We start from the raw sequence: 15,878 nt of genomic DNA on the forward strand, positions 1-15,878 counted from the left end.
ATCTTCGCCGAACTAGTGCACCTATACAATTTACCATTGTATTTGGTGTGTTGGGGACACAAGAGACTTTTTATTATTTGGTTGCAGGGTTGTTAGAGAAACCATCTTCATCCTACGCCTCCCACGGATTGATAAACCTTAGGTCATCCACTTGAGGGAAATTTGCTACTGTCCTACAAAACTATGCGCTTGGAGGCCCAACACGAGTCTACAAGAACAAGTTGTGTAGTAGACATCAGACTACTAGCGAATGACAACAACTCTGATCAAGTCAGGTACACAATCGAAATCAAGCACAAAAGATAATCTATGAAAGAAATTCACAACGAGTGGAAAGAACAAGTAGTGCTCGAAGGCGACACGTGTGTTTCGTAGACCAGTTCGCCCTTCTACCAAAGGACTACGTCTGGTTGGAGGGACTTGTGATTGAACACAGGAGCAAACCTCTCTCCGTCCTATTCTCCTTCAACTAGGAGTTGATCATGGTAGATGCTTATCGGTGATCTCCAAGCCTTCGACAGACTTCCTTTGCGAACCACAATCACTCTTGGTTGCCGAAGATGTTACTCGGTGCGCAACTCTTGAGCAATAGGTAAAAGAACTCTGACTCATAACCACTTTGATGCTCAACCAGCGTCCAAGTTTTGGATTTTGGGTTTCTCTCGGTGGATTTTAAACTCAAATCACTCGGAGAGGGGATGCTCAATCAGTCTTCTCAAAAATCTTAAGCGGAGCAGCCAACGGAAAACGATGGAGCGGGGTGGCTATTTATAGCCGTAGCCTTCCCTGATGGGAAATGACCATTATGGACACACGGTCTAGCCAATGGCAAACCGACACGTTTGCAACATCGGATTTTCGAAGCAACGGTAACATTACTTGAGGAACAAGTAATGCCAACTCTTCGGTCTGAGACAAATCTCTCGCAGTCTCTTGCTGGCAAGTATTTGCTCGGAACACAAAGAGATTTCTCTCACAACTTTCATAGGTTTGGGCTAAGCATCACAGCAGATCTAAGCTTAGAGACCTATACCTCTCTTAATAGTACAAAGGCCCTAAGACTCAAAAAAGAGAAGAAGAAGAAGAACGAATAGAATTCTACGTCTTCGCTTCGTCTTCGAACTTCTCAGTCTCTTTCCTTCGGGCCACCTCCGAACCAATTGCTTCACAGTAGCAACAAAAGGGGTCAACTTGTTCGCATCAATCTGCTCGCCAAAACGGCTTAGAGAGATATGACACAACATCTCTGTATCTCAAATATCCTTAGGTGAAGTTCCTCAAACTTGACACCAAAGTTAGCATTCTCCTTCGGTTCTGCATGGACTATTTCTCTCTCTGTGCACTACCAAACAAATCTGTCCATGCCTGTTTCTGTTAACAATCTCCAAAACATATGAGGGCAAGAATTGCACCAACAGTTAGTGTGGACAAGTCTAGTATTTTTTTAGTCCAAGAACTATGCGAATGTGAAGGCCAAGGTTTGCTCCTCTCTCGATATTATGACGGAGGCATTGAATGACAAAAATTTGGGATTGCCAGCTATAGTTGGACTTGATAAAAGTGAGAGTTCCCAGTATTTGATTGACCGGTTAGTGCTGAGACTTAATGGTTGGAAGAAAAGATGTCTGTCTTGAGGAGGCAAAGAGATCCTTATTAAATCAGTAGCACACGTTATACCAACTTATGCAATGTCCATTTTCAAAATTTGTAAAAAATTACAAAGGAATCATAGACGCGATATCCTTTTTGGTGGGGCGATGATGTAACTCACAAGAGGATGCACTACTTTGCATGGTGGAAGATGTGCATACTAAAGAAGAAAGGCGCATGGAATTTAGAGATATATGTTGCTTTAAACTTGCATTATTGGCTAAACAATCTTATCGTCTCATTGATAACCCAGACCCCTATGTGCATAGATCTTGAAGGAGAAATATTACCCAGATGGTGATCTTATGTGTGCAACTTTGAAAAACAAAGCTTCATATACTTGGCAAAGTATTATGGCTGGTGTTGAAACCCTAAAACTTGGGCATATATGGAGAGTCTGGGATGGGTGGAAAATCAGTATTTGGGAGGATGAATGGATCCCACAATCTCCATCAGGGAAGGTGATTAGAACTAGATTAACAACCTCCTGACTCATGTGAGTGATCTTATAAACCCTGCATTAGGCCATTGGGGCGAACTACTGGTGATCCCACAATCTCCATTGGGAGATGGATGCCCAACGGATCCTTGCAATACCTCTTCCTTTGCATGAAATGAGAGATTTCCTGGCGTGGAATTGTACAAAATCAGGCACTTTACAGTGCGCTCAGCCTATCATGTTGTATGGCAATCCCAGTTTGGCCACAAAGTTATAGAATTCAGAAGGACCTTCTACGCAAAGTGATACATGGGGCTCAGTTTGGAGCCTATGGTGTCCAACTATGATTCTTTTTATTTGAAGGGCGCTATATAGCGTGGTCCCGTGCCGATCAGTACTAGCCAACAAGCATCTCAAAATCAATCCATGTTGTCCTACTTGCAAAGTAGGTCCTGATACGATCAAGCATCCGTTGTTCGAGTGCAAGCTTGTGTCGGACGTGTGGAAGTTGCTTTGCATCGAGGATATTATCAAAAGGGCGATATGTGTGGACAGGGTTGGTGAGGCTATACTAGAGCACTTTATATGTATGATGGAGCATGACATTCATATATTAGGTCTGCACAAGTTGAGAGAAACAGTGGCAACCCCAGCTTGGTATTTGTGGTATGAACGTAGAAAATTGACCCATGGAGAAGAAACTCAAAGGGCAGTCCAAATAAATTTGGCGGTGAGAGGAGGCAAAATTCATTATCTCATGCAGTTCGAAACCAATGCGGAGAGTGGCTGGTTGGGTAAAACCAAGAAACGGTTATGTGAAACTAAACATTGATGTTGGGTTGGATATGGGTACACTTGAGGGACCGGTTGGCGCAGTGCTCCGGGATCACAATTGGAAGTTCATTGTTGCTGCAAATGCAGAAGTTGATATATGCTTTGATTCTTTCACGGGAGAGGCTATCGTGGTTAGATTTGACATGAATCTTGCGTCGGATGTTTGTAAGTTGCTTGGCATCGAGGATATTGTCAAAAAGGCGCTCGATGTGGACAAGACCGGCGATGCTATAATAGAGCACTTGTTGTCTATGATGGAGCATGCGATTCATATATTAGGTCTGCCCAAGTTGAGAGAAACAGCGGCAACCGCAGCTTGGTATTTGTGGTATGAGCGTCGAAAATTTACCAATGGAGAAGAAACTCAAAGTGCAGCCCAAATAAATTTGATAGTGAGAGGATTTGCGACAAATTTCATAATCCCATGCAGTCCGAAACCAATGCGGAGAGTGGCTGGTTGGGTGAATCCAAGGTAAGATTATGTGAAACTAAACGTTGGTGCTGAGTTGGATATGCATACACTTGAGGGATCAATTGGCGCAGTGCTCCGGGGTCACAATTGGAAGTTCATTGGTGCTGCAAATGCAGAAATTGATATATGCTTTGATTCTTTCACGACAAAGGATACCGCCGCTTAGATTTGGCATGAATGTAGCTCGTACAGCGGGATGCAGCAAAACTGAGATCAATTGTGACAGCGTGGAGGTGTTTAAAAAAATTAGATGGCAGCTCTTCTTCTCACGGGTTAGCTAGGATAGCTGAGTTTTCTCCTCCTAAATTATGGATAGATTCTACCCCTAGTGCGATCATCCCAATACTTGTAAGGGATATTACTCTTCTAACGCATGAATAAAGGAGGAGATGATTGTAAAAACAACAACAGCAGCAGCCACACGAGATCCCTCACCTGACACCGGCAGACACAGCTGAGCCACAGAGAATCCCCTCCAATCTCTCCCCCATCTTCCCCGACCCCAAGAACCCATCTCCCATCAGTCCACCATCACTCTTCTTCCTCCCCCTTCTCCATCCATGCCCCTGCCCCTCCCCTCCTACCTCTCCGCCCTCCCCTCCCCGCCCCCCTCCCCTCTCATGCTCCTGCGTCTGCCCCCCTGCCTCCTCTCCTCCTCGTCCTGCTCCGCTCCTCTCCTCCTCCCCGCCATTCCTCACGATCCCAGCCCGCGCCCCTAGGCAACCAAGCCCGCGACCCCCGATCCGATCCGTCCTCCCCGTCACGCAGATCGCTGGATGTGCTAGTCTAGTGCCAGTCGGGATCCCGCCTGCTCGCCGCCGTCTCTGGGTTTGTTGCTAGCGCGCTTCTTCTCGCTCCGCCCGCCATGGACGGCGTCCGGAGCTTAGCACAGTCCCTGGGAGCCGAAGATGGCGGCCGGAGCAACCTTTTCCGCACCCTTGGCCCGGCGCTCTTCATCTCGATTGGGTACATCGACCTCGGCAAGTGGGTCACCACCGTGGACGCCGGCTCTCGCTTCGGCTATGATCTCGTGCTGCTCGTGCTGCTCTTCAACTTCTCCGCCGTCCTCTGCCAGTACCTCTCCATATGCATCGGCATGGTCACTACCAAGAATCTTGCCCAGGTAACCACCACTCTCCTCGCTTCCTTCTTCGTCTTGCTTTGCAGAGTTATTCAAACAGCTCTAGCGAGTCGCCATGGATGACCTAGATACGATTGGCAGTGTTCTCCAATGATACAATAGCTCCCATGTAATCAAAGTTCCTCTTTGTTTTTTAAGACAAAAGGTAAACTTTCGTTACCCGGCCATTCGAAGACACAAAGTTTCTTACAAATTGAAAGGTAAAGCTGGGTAGTGTACATGAATAATCAGTGCCCCCCAAACCAGAGGAACACTATCCAGAACTGCACGCAGGTAGCAAACTTGAGCAAAATCACGTCCCCAAAGCCAAAAGGCATTACCCCACAGCTGCACGCAGGCAGCAACCAGCAATCACCCACCCAAAGTTCCTCTTTTTTTTGGCTCCCTTTTACCTTTAGAGAATTCAGCTCTTTCTAAATGTTGTCCATTTCCTTTCAAATAAATAAATAAATGCTGTCCTTTTCCTTTCAAATAAATAAATAAATGTTGTCCTTTACCATTCTGTATCATTCACCTGTATGCATCGAATTCGTTCTGCGGGAATTTGATTTTTGTTTTGTTGCGATACTTTTACATGAACATGAAGATATGCGTCCAGGAGTACAGTCAGCCAATATGTGTTGGCCTTGGTGTTCAGGCATTGCTGTCCTTGTTAACTGCAGAGATTACCATGGTATGTCTAGGCACTTTACACAAATCTATGTTCTGTCAGTGCTTCATTCCGGAAATTTTCTTTGCCTATGTGATACATGCATTAACTTGCCAAAGCATGTGATGTTACTGGTTCCCAAGTTCCAAAATTTTGATGGTCTGACGGTGATGTTTGGTTATTTCAGATATCAGGCATTGCAATGGGGTTTAACCTTGTATTCGAATACGATGACCTTGTCACAGGCATATGGTTTGCAAGCTTTGCAGTTAATCTACTACCATATGCGATCTCCCATCTGGTAATTTTAATAAAAACTGCATCTCGTACGAGGAACCTTCTCAAATTCTTACGTGCACTTGGCTCCTGCTTCTGCCCATTACAGGACAAGAAGATGGCTGGAATATTCAATGCCTGCATAGCAGGTCTCGCACTTGTTTGTTTCGTGCTTGGTTTATTGGTCAGTCAACCAAGAGTTCCTCTCGATATGGATGTGATGTTCCCCAAGTTGAGTGGTGAAAGTGCCTACTCGCTCATGGCACTTCTGGGTGGAAATGTAATAGCGCACAACTTCTATGTTCATTCATCATTTGTACAGGTAAGTACTTTCCGTGTTTCTTGTTCATGGTCACTTGAAAGATATTCAGGTAGTGTGGTGCATTAGTTACATTTGGGGCCCTTAATAAACTTGTCTTCAGTTCCATATCAAGTTCGTGTGGCTGTGTTTAAACTTATGTAATTCGGAATGTGCCGTGTATGGTGTTTACGACATTCCATATTTTGTCAACCAAGTTATGCCACCTTTTTCTTGAGATGAATCAACTTATACCACTGACAGTACTAAATACATCACACACGATACAAAACTGGTTTTTTCATCACCAGAAAAAGTACAAACTATTGGAATTCTTGGTGTGCTGGTTTCACATCAATAGCACCTTATCTTCCATTGGAAGTTTTTAAATGCAGATGTCTGTAGGCCCGTTTGGCCCAATGTAAGGCTTTCCCTTCCAGTAATTTGATATGTCGCCTTCATGCGTTCTCACTCCTAGCAGTCAACGATCTTCAGTATTTGCTGTTTGACCTTCAAGACTTTTAAGTTACAGATTTCTCACCGGCTCACCGCTCATAGTGGATACCAACATAGCTTTCATACTTTCGTACCCTAAAACTAGGTGGCTCAGATCCACCTTGAGTTTGTACACATGTTTATAGGCCTGTTAATCTAGGTTGGCCCATGCAAGGCTTGTATATACCCCTTTTCCGGTAATGGGTAGGCATATACTTGTGAACAGCACAATTCTCTCCCTCTCAGCAGAGTTATCATACAGTCTTAACTAACCAGCATCCATGTTGCATTTTGTTAGACAAGATCAATCTTAGTCTGTAAACACCCCACTAAGCCATATAAGTTTAGATCCCGAGTCCTTGTTACCAGTGATGACTTTGTGGTATGATATACTGGTGTGGTTTGTTAATCCCTAAAAGAATTGTGTGCGTCTGTGCGAAGGCATGATAGAAGATATGTAATTTATGTTCTTGTTTTCTCACAAAAAGAAAAGGCAAACCTGTTCGTGCTACCTTACATGAAGTGTGATGAAAAACTCAACTTGATTTATGGAAAATCTGTTGGACTTCAGTAAACAAAATGATAGTTAAAACACCAGCATTCTGCAGCCAGTCCCTATGTGGTTATGACACTGACTTGAGGTCTTGGAAATTCATCATGTTTTTGGTGTTTACGAACAGTTATATAACACATCAAGTACATCTTCATTTGTTGATTCGACAAATAAGTTTATTTTGCTTAATTTGTACTCTGCATATTGTACCCCCTTTACCTTGTTTATGTTAATTTGAATATCATATGTGCAGGCTCAAAGAAGATCCCCTGTTACACTTGGGGCCTTATTTCATGACCACCTTGTTTCGATCTTATTTATTTTTTCTGGGGTTTTTCTTGTGAACTATGTTCTGATAAGCTCAGCAGCAGTTGGATCCGGTGATACACTGCTCCTGACCTTTCAAGATGTTGTGGAGCTAATGAACCAGGTCCGTGTCCTTTCTGTAGTTCCTACTTACCTTTTAAGTTTTGTATCTGACATGTCCCACCCATCCCACATATTGAATTATTTGCGATATTGCCTTTTTTTTATTTCAGTCCTGCATTGAAGTTATATTCTGAGTTTTTCTGAATCTTGTCTTCTGCAGATATTCATGAATCCTGCAGCGCCGCTTGTGTTCTTAATGGTTCTTCTCCTTTCGAGCCACATCGTCTCACTGTCATCTATTATTGGTAGCCATGCAATTGTAGAGAATTTCTTTGGTATAAACCTTTCTCTTTCAGCACATCATCTGCTACTGAAGGTTTTTGCCATGATTCCTACAATCTACTATGCAAAGGTTGCGGGCTCAGAAGCGATATATCAGTTAATTATCATCTGTCCAGTCATCCAGGCTATGCTCCTTCCTGCGTCTGTTATACCTGTTTTCCGGGTTGCTTCGTCAAGATCAATAATGGGCAACTACAGAATATCTTCATCTGTTGAAATATTGGCCTTTCTCGCATTTCTTCTCATGCTATTTACGAATATCATTTTCAAGGCAGAAATCCTGTTTGGTGATAGCACCTGGACAAACAGCATGAAAGGGAACACCGGGAGCCCTGTTGTACTTCCATATACTCTTATCGTCCTAATTTCATGTTCATGTCTTCTGTTTACACTGTTCCTGGCTGTTACTCCACTGAAGTCTGCAAGTAATGAAGCTGAAACTCTGGAGTTCTCTATGCACTCTCAGAGAGAACCATTGGGCAGTACTCACCATAGAGAAGATGTTTTTCTGGAAGATGTTGCCCATGAAGAAGTTCAAAGGTCTTCTACTGATGCTATTCTCAGGGATCCAATGGAAAGTCATCAAAATCATCAGAAATCAGCTTTGGAGCATACTGAAAGTTCTGACACCACTGTAGAGTCTGATCCTGACAGTCAACAATCAACTGCTTATGCAGTGAGTACTCCTAAAGCTCAACCCTCACCACCTGTCTTCCATGAAGAGCCAAAACCAGTTTGTGTGGCTGACTGGACAGAGTCGGTACCAAAGGTTTCTACAGCCAGTGAAGTAGAACATATTCATGCAGAGAACATCAAAAGGAAGAGTGCAACTGAAAAAGATGTTGAAGTAGTAGCAGAAGTTTGCAGGGACAAGGATATTGTTGCCTCACATAAATTGGAACATGAGAAGTCTGCTGGAGGCAGAGCACCTTCCAATCCTGATGGTCCACCATCTCTTACTTTCAGCAGGGGAAAAGACTCTGATGCTGGCAGTGGCAGCCTCTCGACACAGTCTGGTTTGGGCCGTGCTGCAAGGAAGCAGTTAGCAGCACATCTTGACGAGTTCTGGGGGCATCTTTTTGATTATCATGGTAAGCTTACACAAGAGGCTAATGAAAAAAGGTATAACTTTTTGCTTGGACTGGACTTGAGAGCAGCTAATTCTGCTGTGAGGGCTGATAACCAAACCATTGAAGCTTCAAAGAGCCCCTTGATGAGAGATGCGCTGCGAGCATCAGCTACCTCACTGAACTCGTGGGACCCGATGTCCCGTGATAAGGATATCCGTAGTCTAGACTGGAGTTCTGGGCATCAGATGGGTCCAATGGGTTCATCCAACTGGTCTCAGAGCATGAATTCACCATATACAGACATTTCGAGTTCAAGCAGCAGCTTACTTGAGCAAAATGCAAAATACTATTCAAATTTCAATATGCCATCTTACTCTGATAATCAGTTATATCAGCCTGCTACTATTCATGGATATCAGCTGGCATCTTATTTGAAAGGGATGAATGCAAGTAGAAATCAGCACTCTAACATCCCCCTGGACCCAAGACGGGTTCCTAGGTCATCTGAATATTCTTTTTCTAACTATGCTGATCCTGTTATGCATGCCCGCAACCAAAATTTACGGGGTTCACTGGGAGCGAACTCTCCACAAAGCCCAACAATGAATCGCTTAAATGCAACGGTTGAGAGACCTTATTATGATTCTACCTCTGTTGATGAAAGTGGAAGTGTTGGCTCACCTGGATACTCAAAGAAGTATCACAGTTCACCTGACATATCTGCAGTAATTGCTGCAAGCAGAAAGGCTTGGTTGAACGAAGCAAATATAGGTGGTGCTGCCGGAAATCAATCATACCTAAGTAAGCTGGCATCTGAGAGATCACAGTATGTGGACTCGGCAGCCAGGTCCAAAGCTCAAATTGCATTTAATGAGCGGTCACAACATAATCTCCAAAGAGATGTCCTTTCTTTGCAGTTGGGTATGAACCCCAACAATAAATCCCTTTGGGCCCAACAACCGTTTGAACAGCTGTTTGGTATGTCAAGTGCAGAATTGAATAAGAGTGAGGTGAACATTGGCCAGAGATCAAGTGGCATGACAAAGGATGATTCCTCTTACACAGAGTGTGAGGCAGAGCTTCTTCAATCTCTTAGGCTTTGCATCATGAATATCTTGAAACTGGAAGGATCAGGAGGGCTCTTTAGGCAAAATGGTGGTTGTGATGAAAATTTAATTGATCAAGTTGCAGCAGCTGAGAGACTTTCACAAGAAACAACTGAGAATCTGTTGTCAGCTGATCTTCTGCGCATGCGCGGTTGTGGTGAAACCTGCGTTTGGCAGGCTACCCTGGTTGTTAGTTTTGGTGTCTGGTGTATCCGCCGGGTACTGGATCTTTCCCTTGTGGAAAGTAGACCAGAACTTTGGGGGAAGTACACATATGTTCTGAACCGTCTTCAGGTGATTCCTTTGTCTTATGTACTTTTACCATTAAAATGTTTTTTAGGGCAAATGAGAGCGGCGAAAGGCTCCCACTGATTTTTATTATTATTATAGTAAGTTAGGGATCAACTATCAAGCTATTTACATAGGTTAGGGGAAGGAAAGCAGGGGGGTTGAGGTGAGAGTAGCTAACAAAAATACAAGGAGAGCAGGGGGAGATTATAGAGAATGTACAAAAGAGAGTATAAAAGGGAAGAGGATTTGTAGCACCTGGGTGCTCCACATCCCTATATGAACATTAAGTTCAAAAAAATACCAGGAAATTTCAAAAAAAAAATCTGGATTTTTGGATATGAAACCTGGGTGCCCAATCTGCATTCGTGTGAAATTTCGTGAAAAAATACCAGAAAACGTATCCGTGGCAAAAAAGACAACATTTTCTATGTACCGAAAACCCCGGTTTGGATGGATTTTAGTTCAGACTGTATTTTCTTCGCCACGGATACGTTTCCTGGTATTTTTCTATGGAACTTCATACGGGAGTAGATTGGACACCGAAGTTTGGTATCCCAAAATTTCAGTTTTTTTTATAATTTTCCTGGTATTTTTAAATTTAATTTTCGTATAGGGGGCGGAGCACCCATGTGCTCCTGTGTATTTCCTGTATAAAAGGGGCTAGTTTCTGTTTGGATCTGTGGACTAGGAGTGCAAAATGTGGCTACCCCTGAAAGAAGGATCCAGGTATTGGTTGACTCATCCATGTAGCAAAGGTTATAAGCATCCTGACTGCATTAATTTGAAAATTAACCTCACCTTCCATTAAGTTACTTTAAATGCATATTTATTTGAGCATAGCAAGTTGGGCAGATATCATGCTGTTGGGAGTATTTGATGATGCAAATAAAGTGACCCACTACTATATATGGCATTTGCATAGATTGGAGTTGGACTTATAGTTGTATATAATCCACAAGTGAAACAAACTTACCTTAATTCTCAACTTGGCATCTCTCTTGCGATTTCTCCTTGAGAAAAGACAAACATAAATGGGCTTTGTCTGCTCAGTTGCATTGGATTGTTAGATTGTGCTGCTGTGAGAATGCAGAGGCAAAACACCTATTCTTACTGGGTTCATTTTGCTAGCAGTTTTTGCTGATGTTATATATCTACCTTAACGCAGGGAATCATTGAACCCGCCTTTTCCAAGCCCCGGAAACCTCTCACCGGGTGCGCATGCCTTCAGATAACAGGCCCGGGTGCCAGGCCCATTTCTGGCACCTTCACCACTTCAGCTGCCATCTTGGAGACGATCAAGGACGTGGAAGTAGCTATCTGTGGACGCAAGGGTCGAAGCGGAACAGCAGCAGGAGACGTAGCTTTTCCTAAAGGGAAGGAGAACCTGGCTTCAGTTCTCAAGCGGTACAAGCGTAGGCTGTCGAGCAAGCCATCTGCTGGGCAATAGCGACATGTTTTTACTTGTTTTGTAGGGTTTCTGGCGCCGTCCTAGGGGCAGGTCGCCCTTTCCTGCTTCTCAAGTCCTAGTGGTTTTTTCGTTGCACAGCGTTTCTAAGGGGGGGGGCCTGGGAGCCCCTTGACCTTTTTGGGCCCTTCGGTTTTTGCATGTGATGCTTGACAGGGGCCAAGGATGATGCAGGGTAAACCATGTTTTGCCGCCTGAGCGCGGTGTGTTAGAGAAAGTGCGATCTGCTGAATCAGTGGTGTAAAGTCCACCACTGCAGCTCAACTGGACTTTTTTAGGCCTTCTGTGCCTGTGCCCCATGTGACTTTGTAGAGAGGTTACAAGAAATGTTAATGTGATGTTCGTTTGACATGTGCATGGTTAATGTGATGCTTCTGGGCATGAATGAGATGCAATGCAGTCCTGGCAGGATATTTGATCCTGGGGTTCTCTCTTTATTTCATGTGACCGCCCTGTGCTATATATCGTTCGGCTGTTGTTTGGCGATGAGTTTTCTGATATGTCCATTCATGGCATCTTACTTTTTAGGGAAACACTTATACTCAGACGTCTGATCCCTTTCAATTGTCAGACGTGTGCTCTTCCGTCGATCTCCTTTTAATCACATGGCTGAAAAGTTCCAACAACAAGCACAGTAAATAAACACGCCCGTGAGTGATCCTCCTCTAATTGCTCCCAAATCGGGCATCCATGAGTTGATGCATCCAGGTGAAGGTACCACAAATCCACAACCCGTGAGTGATCCTCTTCGATGTGAATGGATTTATTTGCCTAGTGCTTCTTGTTAATCATTCATTCTTGATTTCCACCATATACATGCTCCTAATGTAGAGGTTTAATGTAGCACACAACAATGTTAGGCATACCTTAAACTTGTGCACCTAAATCTTGTCCGGCAAGCACGCAAATTTCTAAAATCAAATTTCTATGCTTCTAGTGCATGACAGCACCAAATCGTTGGTTTGCGTTAGGCATGCTTCCTACTTTGATTTCTTGTAGTATATGTTTTTATGGTAATTGTTCTTGCTACGACCATTGAAGCTATATACTTCTTTTAGTAACTACTACTCCCTCTGTAAACTAATATAAGAGTGTTTAGATTACTAAAGTAGTGTTCTAAACGCTCTTATATTAGTTTATGAAGGGAGTATCAAGTTTTGCGTCACCCGTTACCTGCGTGTGCTTCAACCACTGCTGGCGTTGCCTCATTGACTGAGCTTTTGTCTCAACTATTGCTAGTGTGTGCTTCGTTGTTTCTCCCTGATGCTTTTACTATACAGATTTTGTGCTACAACCCGGCATTCAATAAAGATGCCAGATTTTGTGCCACAACCCGGCATGAAATAAAGATGCCAAGTGTGCTAGGGCCAAAACGCAGTTAGATTGTTGACGATGGCGAGCTCGCGGTGCATGTGAGACGGTCCATTCAACTACACAGCGGCAACCATGGTTCATTGGTTCTCTATGCCTCCTCAAAATGGCCTCATGGCATGACGTTGTCGGCATACAAGATGGACGTGCTAAGGTGGAGGAAATTTGGCAGTAATACGAACTGTCAAAATTTGAGTCAAGACTCAATTTTAACAGTTAACCCCACATGAAATATTGATACGAATAACACATACGCGTGAATATAGCCGTTTAAGGATTTAGTGCCAGATAATTTAGCAACAAAGTGGATATTGCACATTGCTTTCAAAGAGAGCCTGGGCAGTGACCTCATTCACTTGACATACCAAACATAGGCTAAAGGAGACGGTGCGACCAGCTCTACACGCAAAATGCACCATGAGGGTTGATAGTAAGCAGAAGGACCAAAACAGATTTTTGGTGCCAGCCACCTGAAAAAGGCAACATTATATAGGTTGTTTCTACTTTGGAGGAAGTAGACCAAGATGTGACCGCCTCTGAACTAGATGATGTTTATTTATAAACTTATCCGCATGGGATGGATAGGCCCCTTTGATGTACGCCCGGAGACACTTGCGGTATGAGAAATCCGCCCAATCACCATTTGTTCTAACCACATACAGGCATCTGGACATCTTGAAATCAGGATGTTTGTTAACCTACAAACATGATGAGCATGCCACAGATTAGGAGATGTTCACAAAATTTACATATCCTTAGGCTCACAGTGAAAAGATTACTCTCACAAGGTACCAGTACATGTTCAGAGCAATGTGAACTTGCAAATTATCAAGATTGAGCCTCAACAGAAATAATAAAATTTCTAGACAAATAAACAGGACAATGGTTGAGACTCGAGACTGCAGTTCTATTCTTATGCTCATGGAGGTCCTCCTAAGGAATTAAAAGCACTGCACACACTAAGGTTCTGAGATTTCTAACAAGCACATGATAAATTTTTTAAGATAATATATTTAATAATACAAGCATGGCAATGAAGAACAAAGCAAAAATAAATAGATTTGTTCTAGGGTCTCATGTCTATCTTAGTAAAGAGAACCGATCATGCTAACTCACCATAATAGCATCAAGTCCACAACCAATCTTGTCTTCCGAACGGGGGTGGTGAGCAAGAACCTTTTCTACCACAACCTTTTCATCTTCCGGACTTAAAAACGCACCATCTCCATATCTGTTATAACAGAACACTATCAGAAATGTGATATATGATCGTAGGCACACAACAGCACATCCTTGCAAATTGCAAGTTTTATAGTACAGCAACACATATTATTACATAAGTGTGCTTTTCATCAGCTGCACCATTTTTGAAAGGGAATTACAACATTCACGCCCCAAGGCAAACTCATGGACATACAACAACACACCCCACAAGGCAAACTCATGAACATCCAACAACACAAGGCACATGCAACTCATGGACACACGTCAACACACGTGACGTGCCACAAGGCAAACTCAACACACAAGACGCCCATCTATCTACGGGAGGATAAAGCCGGACGCTGCTGAATGAAGAGCCGCCGCGCGCTGTCTCAGAGTGTGTGATTGTCAAACAAAAATCGAACAAGCAACTCAACCCAGCCATATGGTCATATCACCTTATGCAATCAACCATATCAACCTTCTTGGATACTCCAATCCCAATCGAATCCCCTTCCTTAATAAAGAGAGCTGAACTATCAAAGAGTCATTCCAGTATTCTAGTTATTTAACTGAATTAGGTATGTGCCCGTGCGTTGCCACGGGTCCAATATGTTTTTAACACAATAAGAGGACCATACGGGACAAATTTTGATGCAAAACAAAATAATATTATGGTTTAGTTATAAAGCATATATTTTCTGATATTTCTTAAACTGACAAAATAGGTATGTGTGTTTGTGATTGATCTTTATTGGGTTACCAAAGATAAGGATGATACTTATGTGCTTACGAACCATGAATTTATTGCTATTTATTGGATTACCAAAGATGTCTGACGGAGGATGAAGGTACGAGCGAAACGCAGGTTCGACGGGAGAGGAAACCTTACGTATTTTTTAAGTAAGTAGAGATAGAGATGATCCAACAATACGTTTTTCATCACAGAATGCTTCGATGGTCCTACATATTCCAGTTGTTTAAACATAACCACAGCAATATAGGAAATGGAAAATTGCATCTTATCGAAATATTCACATACAATTTCTCTTTAGAAAACTGTTAGTTTGACGATTTCTCAGGAAATCCTGATTACCTAGCTCACATTCTTTTACAATGTTTCTTTTTCTCGAACCATTATGGCATGAAAATCTTACGAGTCAAATGTGCACAGCACTGAAAAATCCGTGAGTCTGCGACTTGAGCTTCCTAATCATTGCAACGAGAGGAGAAACGAACAACTGACCTGCTGGAATGGAGGATGTTTTTGACAAGTTCCACGACGGGCCCAACTTCGCGGAGGATCTCCGCCTCAGCCATCTCCCACTGCTCCTCCTCGGCCCCGGGAGCGGAGGGCTCGTTGCCGGCGGGGAGGTCGCAGAACAGGCGGCTGGGGGTGTAGAGTGCAGCAGAAGTGGCGTGCGGCGGGAAGCCGCCGTGGAGGATGCGCGTGGCCGCTCGAGCGAGGGCGGCGGCCAAGGCCATGGCTTCTTCAGCTACGGCGAGAAAGGGTTTCTCCTTGGGGTTTCAACAGATCAGTAGTATGGGCCTGGGCTTTTTCTCTTGAGACTCAGGGCATCTTAAACCGCCAGCAAGCATTTTGTTCGAGGTTCGAACTTGTTCCGTCATCCAGCACGGCACCCATCCATTCATGAATTTCTAAAAAAAAAAATCCATCCATTCATGAACAGGCATGAACGTCCACTTTCTCATAAATCAGAAGCAAACTGGGAGGTTTTGCAGGTGCCCAGATCACTTCCACGCACGTGTCTGATATCCCGGTCCCACCTAAAAACCCTCTCCCTCGCCCAAGATCTTTCTCGCGCGAAGCAGTTGCCGTACATTCATGCCGGT

The 15,878-nt window shown here is 43.6% G+C and overlaps 2 protein-coding genes across 2 annotated transcripts; one reads left to right on the plus strand and one right to left on the minus strand.

Moving 5' to 3' along the window:
- Positions 1 to 3,893: 3,893 nt before the first annotated feature.
- LOC109775137 (protein ETHYLENE-INSENSITIVE 2) lies at positions 3,894 to 11,801 on the plus strand. Its single transcript, XM_020333896.4, has 7 exons — positions 3,894 to 4,518; positions 5,123 to 5,209; positions 5,373 to 5,486; positions 5,571 to 5,783; positions 7,061 to 7,237; positions 7,397 to 9,988; positions 11,151 to 11,801. Exons 1-7 carry the CDS (start codon positions 4,261 to 4,263, stop codon positions 11,430 to 11,432), a joined length of 3,723 nt encoding a protein of 1,240 aa, XP_020189485.1. The 5' UTR covers positions 3,894 to 4,260; the 3' UTR covers positions 11,433 to 11,801.
- A 1,271-nt stretch (positions 11,802 to 13,072) lies between these two features.
- Positions 13,073 to 15,590, minus strand: LOC109775143 (protein DCL homolog, chloroplastic). The gene is made up of 3 exons (XM_020333902.4): positions 15,271 to 15,590; positions 13,938 to 14,052; positions 13,073 to 13,519 (listed from the first exon to the last, which is right to left on the minus strand). Exons 1-3 carry the CDS (start codon positions 15,507 to 15,509, stop codon positions 13,322 to 13,324), a joined length of 552 nt encoding a protein of 183 aa, XP_020189491.1. The 5' UTR covers positions 15,510 to 15,590; the 3' UTR covers positions 13,073 to 13,321.
- Positions 15,591 to 15,878: the final 288 nt, after the last annotated feature.

The sequence above is a fragment of the Aegilops tauschii genome, chromosome 5 (assembly GCF_002575655.3).
Source record: "Aegilops tauschii subsp. strangulata cultivar AL8/78 chromosome 5, Aet v6.0, whole genome shotgun sequence".
In the NCBI taxonomy this organism is placed as follows: domain Eukaryota; kingdom Viridiplantae; phylum Streptophyta; class Magnoliopsida; order Poales; family Poaceae; genus Aegilops; species Aegilops tauschii.